General features: G+C 42.2%; 9 protein-coding genes and 2 non-coding genes across 11 annotated transcripts; 5 read left to right on the top strand and 6 right to left on the bottom strand.

The window, feature by feature from the left end:
* The first annotated feature begins 19 nt into the window (after positions 1-19).
* On the top strand, positions 20-1,500 carry CANTADRAFT_25290 (uncharacterized protein). The gene has a single exon (XM_020207373.1). The coding sequence runs from the start codon at positions 27-29 to the stop codon at positions 1,371-1,373; it is 1,347 nt and encodes a 448-aa protein (XP_020066115.1). The 5' UTR covers positions 20-26; the 3' UTR covers positions 1,374-1,500.
* A 148-nt stretch (positions 1,501-1,648) lies between these two features.
* Positions 1,649-1,719, bottom strand: CANTADRAFT_t57. Its single transcript has one exon. It is a non-coding gene; the product is annotated as a tRNA-Gly (tRNA).
* Positions 1,720-1,727: 8 nt separating this feature from the next.
* Positions 1,728-1,799, bottom strand: CANTADRAFT_t56. The gene has a single exon. It is a non-coding gene; the product is annotated as a tRNA-Asp (tRNA).
* A 524-nt stretch (positions 1,800-2,323) lies between these two features.
* On the bottom strand, positions 2,324-3,955 carry ALP1 (Alp1p; the record flags this gene model as incomplete). The annotated part of the gene is made up of 1 exon (XM_020209384.1): positions 2,324-3,955. One exon carries the CDS (start codon positions 3,953-3,955, stop codon positions 2,324-2,326), a length of 1,632 nt encoding a protein of 543 aa, XP_020066114.1.
* Positions 3,956-4,718: 763 nt separating this feature from the next.
* CANTADRAFT_47497 (uncharacterized protein) lies at positions 4,719-5,168 on the top strand (the record flags this gene model as incomplete). Its single annotated transcript, XM_020209467.1, has 1 exon — positions 4,719-5,168. The coding sequence occupies one exon, from the start codon at positions 4,719-4,721 to the stop codon at positions 5,166-5,168; it is 450 nt and encodes a 149-aa protein (XP_020066113.1).
* A 74-nt stretch (positions 5,169-5,242) lies between these two features.
* On the bottom strand, positions 5,243-6,703 carry CANTADRAFT_88891 (aspartyl aminopeptidase; the record flags this gene model as incomplete). The annotated part of the gene is made up of 2 exons (XM_020211507.1): positions 5,243-6,312; positions 6,367-6,703. 2 exons carry the CDS (start codon positions 6,701-6,703, stop codon positions 5,243-5,245), a joined length of 1,407 nt encoding a protein of 468 aa, XP_020066112.1.
* A 143-nt stretch (positions 6,704-6,846) lies between these two features.
* Positions 6,847-7,812, top strand: BIG1 (Big1p; the record flags this gene model as incomplete). Its single annotated transcript, XM_020211506.1, has 1 exon — positions 6,847-7,812. One exon carries the CDS (start codon positions 6,847-6,849, stop codon positions 7,810-7,812), a length of 966 nt encoding a protein of 321 aa, XP_020066111.1.
* Positions 7,813-7,998: 186 nt separating this feature from the next.
* CANTADRAFT_47043 (uncharacterized protein) lies at positions 7,999-9,579 on the bottom strand (the record flags this gene model as incomplete). Its single annotated transcript, XM_020209418.1, has 2 exons — positions 7,999-9,058; positions 9,128-9,579. 2 exons carry the CDS (start codon positions 9,577-9,579, stop codon positions 7,999-8,001), a joined length of 1,512 nt encoding a protein of 503 aa, XP_020066110.1.
* Positions 9,580-10,299: 720 nt separating this feature from the next.
* Positions 10,300-11,691, bottom strand: ADA2 (chromatin-binding transcription regulator; the record flags this gene model as incomplete). The annotated part of the gene is made up of 1 exon (XM_020209449.1): positions 10,300-11,691. One exon carries the CDS (start codon positions 11,689-11,691, stop codon positions 10,300-10,302), a length of 1,392 nt encoding a protein of 463 aa, XP_020066109.1.
* A 278-nt stretch (positions 11,692-11,969) lies between these two features.
* On the top strand, positions 11,970-12,948 carry RPS17B (40S ribosomal protein eS17). The gene is made up of 2 exons (XM_020210851.1): positions 11,970-12,225; positions 12,494-12,948. The coding sequence occupies exons 1-2, from the start codon at positions 12,223-12,225 to the stop codon at positions 12,902-12,904; spliced, it is 414 nt and encodes a 137-aa protein (XP_020066108.1). The 5' UTR covers positions 11,970-12,222; the 3' UTR covers positions 12,905-12,948.
* A 108-nt stretch (positions 12,949-13,056) lies between these two features.
* On the top strand, positions 13,057-13,893 carry CANTADRAFT_46470 (uncharacterized protein; the record flags this gene model as incomplete). The annotated part of the gene is made up of 1 exon (XM_020209338.1): positions 13,057-13,893. The coding sequence occupies one exon, from the start codon at positions 13,057-13,059 to the stop codon at positions 13,891-13,893; it is 837 nt and encodes a 278-aa protein (XP_020066107.1).
* Positions 13,894-13,906: the final 13 nt, after the last annotated feature.

Below are 13,906 nucleotides of genomic sequence, written 5' to 3'. Positions count from 1 at the left end.
ATGTTTGATGATGATTACAGCTTGATATGCTGTCTGAAACCCCTACAGACAATGTACAAACCGATAAGGATAATGTTGTGGAATCTAATCCAATATCCAGCCCAGCTGTATCGGGAACCCCTTCACGGAGCAAGAAGAAAAGGATGATTATTGAAGATGACTTCTTCTCATTGAGCTCATTCTCTGATAAAAAGAGCAAGAAGAAACAAAAGGCTAAGAAACAAAAGTCAACAGATGGTGAGAGCACATTACCTCGATCAGAAGAGTTAGTGACAGACAAAACAGAAAATATTGTCAACTCGACGCAAGATGTAGTCGAGCCTAAGGAACAGATAGACAAACCCTCAATAAGTACACCACAGACCTCTGGTCCTGAGGTAGAATCTAGCAAATTGACAGACACTTTAGTTGTCAAAGACTCGACGCCTAGGCTCGAGAATCTCAAATTGCAGGAATCCCCTCAAAACCCAAACAATAATGTGAATCCTGATTTGAAAATAAGCGAAGAGGACGAGTTAGATATGTCCTTTATCAATAGTCTCGTTGATGACCAGGATGAGGATGCCTACAAGTTCTCTGAAGAGAACGAGAAGAAAAGAATGTACATCATTAAAGTATTCACCAAACTTGCGACTCCCAAAAACTATGATACTACCGCAAGCTCTGACTTTGGTGCAAAAGGAACTAAATTATTTGGAAAGATTTTGGAAGCAATTATTGAAAACTTCAGGTCACAATTTTCAAGAAGGTTAAAAGCTCCCGAATTAAAACAATATGACAGTTCTCTCAGCAGCTTGATATGGGTTGAAGGTAAAATGGAAATCAAGTCATTTTTTAAACCAAGTACCCTAAGAATAGAGCCGCCCCAACCTTTTGATATCCTAGCTGATGAAGTGGAATCTATGGCACCAACTTTTCTCACCTGCATTCTAATTCCAAAGGAGAATGTTACGAACTATTTGCAAATCTATCCTGAGTTCAAAGCAAACAGAACATATATCCCAATTACTGATATTCCTTTGGAAACTAAAGAAAATGATTTGGAAGACTTGTTGAGTGAAGAGGATAATGATGTTGTGGTCATAGATGAGGACTCACCAGCACCGGAACCAAGTAAAGAAACCGTATCTAAAGATGCTTTCTTTGTCATAGGCTTAAAGGGAAAGGATAATAAGAGGATAGAGGTAGAAGTATCACCTCAAACTCCACTTAGAAAGCTCTTGATCCATTTTTTGAAAGTCAAAGAGCTCGACCCCAGCTCTGTTGACTTTAACAAAGTTAAATTAATCTTTGATGATGAAGTTTTGGATTTGGATGATACAGTGGAAAACACAGAACTAGAAGAAGATTTCGAGGTTCAGGTTGTATTATAATAACGATGACTTAGCACACAGTAATTTTACCACATAATAGAAGTATGTAAGGATTCTTACCTCTTTGGCGAAAGAATCAAAGAAAGAATATGTAGCGCGTTTTCGTATTGCAACATTATATCGGAACACTTCTAGCTTTGCTAGGATATGGTAAATCAAAAGTTAGGTTTGAAAGAATGATTAATTCCTTATTGAACGAAAGCTTTTGCTAATATTACTCTCAAATCTAAACAATTGAATGCATGCGTAGGGAAAGGTAACCATAATTAAAAAAATGCGCAAACCCGGAATCGAACCGGGGGCCCAACGATGGCAACGTTGGATTTTACCACTAAACCATTTGCGCAATAGAAACTCCGCGACGGGGAATTGAACCCCGGTCTACCACGCGACAAGCGGTAATTCTAGCCACTAAACTATCACGGATTTTTCTTGGTATGTTTGTGCTTCTAGTTAACGAGTGATATTGTGATTATGTAAGATTTTAGTAACCAGTTCTTTAGGTTTTTGCCACTTACGGCTTTTCCTTCACTTTTAGATAAAGATTAATGCTTTCAAAACCTTTTCATGCTCTTATTTAGGTCCCTTATATGTTCAATACTGATCCTTTTGTTCAAATATGGCAAATGGGGGCAGCTCTCCGGTGATAGTGCTTCCCATTAAGCATTAAAACAATATTCGCCTCATAAACCTCCTACAAAAGAGTAGCTTTTAAAATACAATTAAATCTGATAAGGCCGGCTGTCATACTGCCATGAAGCCATCTTTTCGACGGAACCAAAAATTAAATTGCAATTTTTACAAGAAAATGGAAAAATTATATTGAGAGAAATTTTCATTGAACAAACACTCTTGATAAACCTTAGGTTCGAGCTACTGTTCTTACAAGTTTTTCAATTTCTTTACTTTGATCGTCTCACGTTAAATTATTATATATGAAGAATTATACTCTATTGAAGGAATGTAGTCTTGAATTTGTGTTTCGTCTTGGCCCATCCTGTCAAACTTGCCATGTATCTAATTTCTTCTAATTCTTCTTCACTTTCGTGATATCTATCGGTTTCGAAGTCCATGTCTTCAAACTTGACGAATTTATCCTTACCCTTTTTAACTATCCACCAGAAAACGAAACAAGCAGGGAAAACAGCCAATTCGATATAGTTCTGGAAGAAGGATGCAGTATCCCATGGAGAAAATGAAGTCCATCCTTGAACTAAGATAACAAATCCACCAAAAATGACAACGAACCATGGTCCGTATGGGTAAGTCCAGTTTTTGAACAAAAGTTCGTGAGTTTTGCCTTGATGTTCCAAACCTCTTCTGAAACGAATACTGGTAACTCCAATAACCCACCAACAGATTAAGTTCGAGAGACCAACAATACTTTGTAACCAAGCCCACAAAGTACCCGCACCGATGAAAGAAGATCCAAAACAAAGACCACCGCAGAACCAAGTGAAGATGACAGCCACGTATGGAATTTTAAAACGGTTAACTTTGGTGAAAATCTTGGGGAAGTATCCTTGAGTTCCCAAGTTATAAGCAAGTCTGGCACCAGCAAAGAGGGCATGGTTACCGGCAGAGATGACGGAAGTCATGATAACGGCATTCATGAAACTACCAGCACCCTTAGCACCAACCATTTGGAAAACAATAGTAAATGGAGAAGTAACAACATCACCACTGGACAACTTAGGGTAGTCGTATGGAACGTTCATGCCGATAAAAAATGCAGTGAAAATGTAGAAGATCAAAATTCTCCAAAACACATTCTTGATGGTTTGCTTGATGACAATGGTGGGCTTCTTGGTTTCAGCAGCAGTCAAGGTAATGGATTCAACACCACCATATGCGAAAGAAGCAGTGACGAAAACATTTGCAAAACCTCTGAAGCCGTGCACGAAAGGAGCATCTCCGTAACTCCACCATTTGAAACCAATGTATTCGTTAGTAGGGTTGACACCTGCATTGCAGATGATACTGATGATGAAAAAGATGATAATCGATACCACCTTCAAGATGGCCAACCAGTATTCGGCTTCACCGTAGAATCTGACGTCAATGACATTCAAGAACAATAAGAAGAACCAGAAAATCAACGACACAACGTAGAATGGAAAATCGGTCCAATATTTCATGACTAATTGGAGTGCAGTTAAGTCGGAGGCCACTGAACAAGCGTCGTTGAACCAGTAGTTGATCAAAATGGCAAAACCCAAAGACTCACTACCGAAACGACGGGCGTATGTGGTGAAGGAACCGGAGACTGGGTATTGAACAGCCATTTCACCCAAGGAAAGCATAGTGAAAAATACCACCACTCCGATGATCGAGTATCCGAGCAAAAGTGACAACGGACCACCACGGGAGAGGGCTCTTCCAGTACCCAAATATAACCCGGTACCGATAACACCAGCAATGGTGATCATGTTGATTTGACGGGCATTTAATGCTCTTTTAAGGTCTTCGACTTGGCCCACGGCGTTGGAAGAGACGTCGTCATCAGACCGCTCCAAGTCCGTAGCCAAGACTGCCTTGTCTTTCTCACCCTTCTCGTAGGAAGGTTTTGAAACTTCTGACATGTTGTTTAGCAGAGTCTATTAGCGAAGATGTAGTGGTTGCCAAAAGTCAGGCCCAGCAGACTATTTAAATTGAATTGAGCATCACTAACGCCGCACCTAATCCACAGTTTGCATTAATCAGCTGCAGACACAGGTTACCGGCGGCGAATGGACGCCGTGGGTTTTGGTGTCATGTCGCACGTCTAATCTGGAGGGAAGGCTGTGTGCTACAGGGGTCAGAGGTGTACAGGCCATCATGGAGGCATGTTTGGAGGGTAAGTCCGCTAACTATTGCCACTATAGACCAACAATGGCCCTGGCCCACCGGTTGCAGCTCTATTGGGAGGACGTGACACAGAAAGATTTGCAATCACACCTTCTCACGTGACAAGCACCAAACTCTGGTGCAGCGCAGTTTCAGTCCCCGAGCGAGGTAGTGGGCTTCGCTAGACGTAGTACTCTGCCTGTTTCCACACATTTTGGGGCGAACTTATGTTCTCCCGAGAACAGCGCCTCTTCGGTGCCGTAATCGCACCATACTGTGGGGTCCGCATCCAGATAAGATCTCGCGGATGTTCGCTGCTCTGTCGTAATGATGTGTCCGAATCGGATACATTATCCCGGCATATAGATGCAAGATTTTGCAACTGTTTCAAGGTTGTAACAGTCGATCGACCAAGCTATAAGGGCCAGCTGGTCCTCCTTGTAGTGTGACTCCATGTTGAGACTCTTGCTCTATACCTGTGCTGTGCTTGCAGCGACTGTTACCCAAGTCGAGGTGGTGATGGTATACGTTCAACAGAGACCGCACCCATCTCCTTCTGACACCTTCAAAGCAGATATATTGGACCTCCACAATAGGTATCGACTGGTACACCGTGCCCAGCATTTACATTGGAATGACACCGTTGAAGCGTATGCCGAAAGCTTCGCGTCAAGGTACCTGTGTTCTGGGGTTCTTGAGCACTCTGGGGGACCCTATGGTGAAAATCTAGCCATTGGCTATACTACCACCGGGGCAGTGGATGCATGGTATGAGGAGGGTGCTGGTTACGACTATGGCTCGGAGTCTACATATAACCACTTCACTGCAATGATATGGAACTCGTCTTCCTCCTTGGGGTGTGCTACCCACTATTGCAATTCTGTTTGGGGCACCTACATCGTGTGCTCGTACTATCCCGCAGGAAATGTGGTAGGATACTCTTCTGTAAACGTATTTCGACCTAACTAAAGATTTCAGAGTGGCTTCAGTATATCGTTCGTATTCTCCGTAGCTTGATTAATTGTCTCCTTTGATAAAGGATATCATATCTTGACATGATCACGCGAGATCGATTCGTCGACCTTAACGTAGTTCTCAAAAAACGACTGGAAGAGGTTAGTCAACTTGAGAACGTCATAGGTACCTCCGGTTTCTCTGATCGAGTGCATGGACAACTGTGGGTTACCCAAATCCAAGGTCTTGATACCCAACTTGGCAGAAATAAGAGGACCGATGGTAGATCCACAAGCAGCGTCGTTTCTCACCACAAACAATTGCAAGGGCACTTGTGCCTCATTGGCGATCTTCTTGATTAAGACAATTCCATGTGAATTGGTGGCGTATCTCTGGTTGGCGTTGATCTTGATCACTGGCCCCGCGTTCACATGTGGTCTATTCTTACCCTCGTAGGCCTCAGAATAGTTGGGGTGGATACCATGTGCCATATCTGACGACAACATGAATGAGTTTGCAACGGATTGGTGGAAATAATCTCCAGCCGAGCCTTCAAAGTTGACACTGGTAATTCTTTGAAAGATATCAGGTAAAAAGGTGGATTCAGCTCCTTGAGCAGAAACAGAACCGACCTCTTCATGATCGAACAAGGAGATCAACAGAATACCCTTTTGGTTTGATAAATCCTTGGAAGCCTCTGCTAAGGCAACTGTAGCAGTGAAACATGAGGTAGAGTTGTCCAATCTGGGGGAAAAAATGAACTCATCATTCAAACCTCCAATGGTTGATTTTTGATGATCAAAGAGTAATAATTCGAAGTCTTCAATTTCACCAGCTTCCACTCCAACTTCCTTAGCTATCAATTCAATTAATGACTTGTTGTGTCTCAGTATCACGTTCTGAACCGATTCAAATTGTTCGGGGGATAATTGTAATTCTGGATCATCGGCACAACTGTGTGGCTTCTTCTCTTCGTCTGAGTTCTTGTCCAAAGCGGTTTGGCCCGCAATAGGCACCATGTTAGTTTCTTTGTTAAATTCGAATTTATTGGCGGTGTCTCTTCTGAAGTGGATGGCCAAAGTGGGGATTCTTAATAAAGGCTTGTCGATCTTCACCAAATATGGAACTGTCTGACCATTCTTAGTAGCATAAACCCTACCTGCAATGGACAAATCACGGTCGAACCAGGAGTGGGCAATCAAGCCTCATTAACTCTCCACACCAACTTGAATAAAACCTTCTGAGGTTTTCTTAGAAATTGGCTTGATTCTCAAGCAAGGAGAGTCAGTATGAGCACCCACAGCAGCGATACCGTTACCGTTTTCATATTTCTCACCCACGGTGAATGCAATGAGCGAGGAGGCGTTTCTGGTGACATAGTACTTTCCTCCTCTTTTGAGGGCAGTGTTCCAGTTGGATCTTTCGGTCAATTCTTCGAACCCAGCCTTTGCGAGCTTCTCAATGGAGCTGTTGACAACATGGTATGGAGTAGGTGAATTGTTCAAGTAATCGACGAACGATTGTGCGTGGTCTAAAGCTTCGGTGCTCATTTTTGGTGAGATATATATAGATGGGGTAAGTCCATTTATATAACCCTCGGAGCCGCACATTGAACGTAGATCTAGGCGATACGTCATCACCCAATTAGCACAACCATCTTCTTGATCTAAATCAAACACAACCATCTATCGATATGCGTTTCTGGGTAGTTTGGCTTGCATTAGTGGCCTCGTGTATGGGCCTCAAAGCGTTGCCTGTTTTGGTGGCTTCCCATAAGGTTGTTCCTGGTCTCAAGAGTGAGATCTCCACCGATAACTCACACATTCACAATATCACATCGGTCACAAACATGGTCAAGAAGCTAATAACGCAATGTTCTGCTGACGAGTACATCATCATAAACCAACCTGGCTTGTCTTACACTGATTTGACTGAAAATAAGAAGGACGATTGGAGTTTGATCAGAAAGTACTTGATCCTAGCATCCACCATTATTGGCTTACCAAGAGTAGCAGAACCTTTGGATCTCGACTACATAGAGAGGTACATCATTAGAAATTGTGATGCTGAATTGATCAAGGTGGTTAACGATGACGAAAACGAGGTTCGACCATATTACGATGTTAGAGCCAGAGTAATCCGGATCGACTTGAGTCCTCTTCCCGAGGATGCAGAGGAAAGGTCAGCAACTATTAGGGAGCATGATGACTTGATTAGAAAGATTATCCGCAAACTTCCTTCTCCCCACTACAACATTATCATGACTAGCTCCACCCTTTCGTCGTTCCATCCTGTCCCAGCTTCTGCCATGAAAAAGTACCCAAAGGACTTTGAAATATTCAATGATATTGTCAATGACCCCAGCAGACTGGAGGAAATTGAGCGCAACAACAATTTCCACAAGGTCGAGCCGTATAATCACGTCAACAAACATACCAACGAAAGATACTTGAAGAATAAGAAGAAGGATGAAATCCACCTATTCGACAATGAACTATGGGTAAAGCATGAAAGATTGGTTACAACTATACTTGTCATGGTTGCCACATTATTCACTATGAAAACAATTAATGTGGTGAACGCATTGAAATCCAAGATAACTAAAAAGAAGGCCGCCAAAAGTAACGGCAAAGGAATTATAGCAAAAAAGCAGGATTAGGAATAGAACAATAAAAATGTACAAAAAATCTAAAAGACTTTTCAAAGTATTGAATGGAATTGAAACCATTCAAATTCAATTGAAATCTTTAAAAATGTATCACGAAATCATTAAGGCGTATGCATTTCCCTATACTCAGTGCGCTAAGCTATGTACTTCTTGAATATGTTAGAATCTTAGTTTGTATTAGATCTTATGAGTAACAGTATTCCGCGTGGTATCATTAGTGTCATCGGTGTAGTCATCTTCATCATGATTCACTTCAAAATCGTCCTCCTCCTCGTCATCGTCATCATCTCCGAAATATCTGTCATCCTGAGCCGCTTTGATATCATCCTCCAAATTGTCGTTATCTTCATCATCGCTGACCAAGACACTAGCGTCAAAATACAAGGATGGATCAAGGCCTGAAGTGTCTGCTGACTTTGATGCACCATCGAGCAAAAGCTCACTCATAATTTTACCTGTTCCTGGGGCATTATTAATACCCCAACATGAATGACCGGATGCTAAGAACAAACTTTCAACGTTTGTTTCACCAATAAGTGGCCCACTAGATGAAGGAACATCGAGTACTGGTAAGTAGCATGCCTGTTTTTTGAGAATATGTCCTCTCCTTAAATTTGGAGAAATTTTTCCAACCTGTTTAAATAACTCATCACATTTTGATTTGACTACTTCAACATCGTCTGTAGTCTCCGGCACATCCACTGCTGAATCTCCTTCCCCACAAACATAAACCTCATCTTGCCTTGCATAAATTTCTGGCGATATGTATGAATAGGATCCAGTTTTGAATTCGGTAAAAATTGCATATGGAGAGACCGGTTGGTCTTTGAATGGTGAAACAGTAATCGAATGAGCTCTTAATCCAGAGATAGGACAATCTGGTAAAATCTTGGATGTCCAAGGTCCAACACTTAGAACTATCTGGTTACCCTTTAACTTGACTGACTTATGCTTACTTGAAACGGATGACTTTACTGATGTAGGCTGATAAGCAACACCCGTGGCTCTTCCGGTCTCCATAGAGAAAACTATCTCGTTCACCTTACCGATAATTAGCTCGATGGCCCCATGGGCCTTTTCAACTGCTTTTTTCAATATGAATGTGGTAAACTTGTAAGGATGGACTTGAGCAGTAGTGTCAGTTCCACCCAAAGTAGAGCACTCGCTTATAAGAGATTCTGTTATCCAGTTGAGGGTTTCGGGAAGTTTGGCTTTCGTCTTGGTTGAATCTCGTGCTCTGCCCTTTGCACTAGCATTACTGTCGGCTCGGGATGCTCTGGAAGTTTTCTTTGGGGGCTTATCTGACAAAGAGCTTGAAGAGTCTGAATCATGCCTTTTTGATTGTTTGAAGGTTTCTGGTTGGACGTCATCCTCGTCGTTGTCTTCGTCTTCCTCTTCCAAGTCCTTCAAGTGGCTTATGTCACCTTCCAAGGAGACTGTGTTCAATCTTCTGTAGCCCCACTCTTCTTCACCGTTGTATTGGTCGGATAATTCTTGATGTAACTGGAATGATAAAGGCACAATTTCTTGAGGGAATGCCCAAAGAGCTAAGAGTCCTCCAGCTTTGCCTGAAGCTCCACCCGCCACTCTCTTACTTTCCACGATAGTTATATGATACTTTTCAGGGTCAAATTTGGGATGGTGGACCAAGTAGTAGGCGGTACAAACCCCAATAATGCCCGCCCCCACTATGATGATATGATGCTTGCCCTTGTGCCTTCCGGAGGACTCCGTTCTGAATTTAAGATAGTCTGTCATGATCAGAGAGTGCTATTTGGTCACACTAGCTTATATGACTGATATGACAACAGTTCAAATTCGTTCAACCGCTTGAAACAAGTCTTGCTATAAGGTGCAAGGAAATCGGATGATTATTTCAGATACAATTGTATGATATCTCAATCGAGCACAAACGTGACTGGTGCCGCACGTGAGACAGCGTTTTCGCTGGCTGACTAACCGTGAATACACCGTGTCTAACCGTAGAATAATCAGTTACAGCACGGAATAGGCACTTTTTAGATTCCCAGGGCTACTTCGTGGGTTGTACTTCCCCGTCAATAGTTTATTGTTTGTGCCAGATGGTTCGGAATTCCACTGGGGCGGTGGGTTCCTAACTAGCTCCAATGATTGATACTGAGGAATGTTTATCTATAATCCAGCTACTTATGTACTATTTTGTACCAGGCAGCCTCGCGATATTCGCTGCGGTGCCTTGCGTTAGTCTACTGGTCTTATCGTGAAAATCGGCTAGTATTTTTCTGTGGTGGTATGATTTGACGTTCCTCGGGTGACGCAAAAGAGGGGCACATGTGGGGACAAAACCAATTTTTAGCGGCACTGCCGACTGTAGTCGCAGAAAATTCGCGGTAGTGAAGCTGCAACCAATTGCCTAACTATGCAATGTGTCAGCTGACACAGTTGCCCCACCGCTGTCAGAACCTCCGGAGATCCATTGGCAGTGGACGAGTCGGGACTTCAACCCTGGGAACACCATCCCATTTGCACAAAAAACTCGTAGATTTTGGATGCCTTATTGACGTCAATTTTCAATGCCTGTCTCGCGTCTTTCTTCTTCAAAATACCGTTGTTCTTGACCGCTTCTTTCATCAACTGGTTCTTAATTGCTAAGTACGGCTTAGGCAAAATGCGGAGAGTGGCACATAACTGCTTCTCTTCATTCGACAACAAATCAAAATCAGCAGCATGCAGAATGTCGAGTGGTGCCCGAGCATTACCAATCTTGGGTTTGAACTCTGGTTGTGGCGAGGAGTACGCTTTCCGATGTCCGTTCATTCCCATCGATCCACCGCCTGCAGCCAATGCCCCTGAACTGAGCCCTGAACCCATTCCGGATGCGCCAGGTGTAGCTGAATTTGAGTGTCTTGCACCAAGTGGACCATGTCCCATTCTTTGGTAATGCGCGGCTCTAATCAACTTGTCTTTCTCGAACTTGTTACCGTCTTCGATGGTGGTGATACCATGACGACGCCAGTTTTGTAATTGTTGTATTCTCATTCTGCATCTCAACTCGTTAAGCATGTCATTGGAGAACGAATTGAAGTCTTCAGGAGAGAGAATCCTTATGAAGGCATTGATTTTTCGAAGAAGTTCTTTTTCTTCCTTGGATTTTCTTTTATCGATACTGATGTTCTTCCTATATTCCAACAAGTTGTTCAAAATGAGGACTCTTTTACGTTCTGCTCTGGTGGTCAACCTCGAATTATAAATATCCAAGATTGTCAACTTTAACTCAATATCAGCCATCAGATCGTCAGGATCGAAAATAAGGTCTTTCACTGGAATCTCTGCGTCATTTTCTGCCTCATAGTCGAATTCTAAACGGCCAGGCATATATCCTTGAATCTCGTGACATAAGGGGACAGATGCAACGGGTTTGGCCTTTGGGGGTGGTAAGGGCATGTTTCGCCTTTCCTCCAATCTGACCTTTCGTTGTTTCATGAATTCTAAGGGCGTTATGTTATCAAACGAATGATTATCCATATCTGGCAATGGATAGGTTGGTGAATTGAGGTAGACGTCAAAATAGTGTTTTGCCACCTCTTCTTTTGACCGGTTCCCTATGTGGTCCGCAATGTCTTGCCAATTACCCAATCCAAAGTTTTCACATCCTTGTATGAGTAATAGTTCTTCGTCTGCACCCCATTCCGCATCAAATATGGGGTAGGTGTTTTGCTCAATTACATGATAGTCGTGCCATGGTTTATGATCTCCAGTTGCTTGACCAGAAGTGAAACAAGGCACACATAGATCATAGTCCGCACATATAGCACACTGGATTCGTACTCTGTTTGTGCAATCACTGGAACACACGTCACAATGGAAATGTTTACCCTTACCAGTGTCCATTTTTTTGCAATCTGGAAAGTATGCTTATTCAGTCTTATGGGATGATCAATCTAAATTTCAGATCAATCAATCAATATTTGGATGTTTTATCAGTGTGTAGTTATGCCATATAGTAGTTTCGATTCTGAAAAGTAGTCTAGGATATCAGAGACTCTTAAACTTTCACCTATTCACCTTTTGCTGGTGTTATGGCTATACATTTGTCGGTGAGATTGATGTCGCATATCACGCGTTGGGAACCGACATTCCATGTCAAGTGACATTCAACGACAAGACAAATGTCACATGTCTCACATTTCAGGGTAGGGAAAAAGCAGTCACTCAAATCACCTGACTACTATACCTCAGTTCAGAAGTGATCCTGCATTTTGCGGTCGCACGTGAATAGACACATCGCATTAAGCTGTGCGGGTCACGTTACCACTGTCCAGTGCGAGTCTCACAAAATTTTCACCGAAAAGCACTAGGCCAAAAAAAAGTAGTGAAAAACCTTTGACTTTTCCTTTGTCATATCAATAATAACTATACAAAATGGTATGTAATTTGAAGAGATATGATGGTCCATACAAAGGTGGATGACTGTAAAGCATCAATAGCAATGATCAAGTGACTCAACATATCCCAGAGTATCAAATACAATACCTACAAATGAAGAGATGTCCTGATTCTGAGATTTTCACACACCTATCAAGGGGGACTTAAGTTACAGGGGTGAATCCAATCCCCCTCACCAACGCCAGAACACGAAGCACCATCCACCAGTAATAGGACCGTATCCACAAGACAAATACTAACTATCCAGGGTCGTGTTAGAACTAAGACTGTTAAGAGAGCCTCCAAGGTTTTGATTGAACGTTTCTACCCAAAGTTGACTTTGGACTTCGAAACCAACAAGAGATTGACTTCCGAAATCGCCGTCATCCAATCCAAGAGATTAAGAAATAAGATCGCTGGTTACACCACCCACTTGATGAAGCGTATTCAAAAGGGTCCAGTTAGAGGTATCTCATTCAAGTTGCAAGAAGAAGAAAGAGAAAGAAAAGATCAATACGTTCCAGAAGTCTCTGCTTTGGACTTGTCCCACACTAACGGTCAATTAGAAGTTGACGCTGAAACCGCTGACTTGGTTCAATCCTTGGGTTTCAAGATCCCAGTCCAAACCGTCTCCATCTCTTCCCAAAGAGGTCCAAGACGTTTCGCCAAGAGAAACTAAGTATATAGTTAATCTAACATTGTACTAATTGTATGTCGTAACATAATAACTGCTGTAGCTTTTCCCTAGATTTTTCCCTGGCTCATTGATTATGTCATCAGAACACCTCACCTTAAAACACGCGAACGTTAAATCAATTACCTCCACCAACAATGAAGCTTTCCGTTCTAGCTACCATAATTACCTTAGCTACCGCACAGTGGTACCCCTTGGGACGAGATGGTGAGATTCCTTTGGCAATAAGCCCTTATACAGTGGGTGAAGAAGTCTTAATTGACTGTATTGCCCGTAACATCGACAATGGTGAACACAAGTTCGATGATCAAGAGAGAATCATATATAGTTCCTTTCCCATCTGCAAAGAAACAGGGAAGCCATTGAGTTTCAAATACGGAATCAGTGAGGACAAGAACTGTACCATAGGATTTACTGATCAGTTGTACCATTTATTCCAATTATACATTCATGAAGATGTACCATTCAGTTGCAGATTACCTTTGAGTAAGGAACCTAACTCCATTGAAAAAGGTGGAGCATTCATTCCATTGACCTTCAACTTCAGAGGTGAAATCCACGATTCACACTTGGACGTTGATTCGTCACTCAATGTCTTGTTCTCCAAACCAACCTCCAAAAGGCCAGAGGAGAACACATTTATCAGTGCAGTTGCATTCTCATCTGGTACAAATGCTACAAGAATTGTGATCGGGGATTCCTTAACTCTTAATTTGGCTGTCAGATGGTACGACAACTTAGCTAACACCAATTCTTTGTCCAAGAATTATCAAGGCCTTTTACCATACGCTGATGGATTCTACAAACTACCAATAAATTTCGTTCCTATCAGTTATTCTTCATTCTATATCATCATTCTCCTAGTGGCTTTAACTGCAGGTTCATTGAGCTGGATTTTATCTAATTTCTACCCAAAGAAGTTGAAGGGATATAAACCAGTCGATGCAGAAACCGGGTTTAGCAAGCTTGATTAAATGTGTTTATTTA

Source organism: Suhomyces tanzawaensis (assembly GCF_001661415.1).
Source record: "Suhomyces tanzawaensis NRRL Y-17324 unplaced genomic scaffold CANTAscaffold_2, whole genome shotgun sequence".
Lineage (NCBI taxonomy): Eukaryota > Fungi > Ascomycota > Pichiomycetes > Serinales > Debaryomycetaceae > Suhomyces > Suhomyces tanzawaensis.
Note: the sequence above shows the minus strand (reverse complement) of the source record. Positions and strands in the feature narration are given on the sequence as shown.

Excerpts from the sequence above, each read along its gene's own strand:
- CANTADRAFT_25290 (XM_020207373.1), top strand. The coding sequence starts at position 27 with ATGCTGTCTGAAACCCCTACAGACAATGTACAAACCGATAAGGATAAT.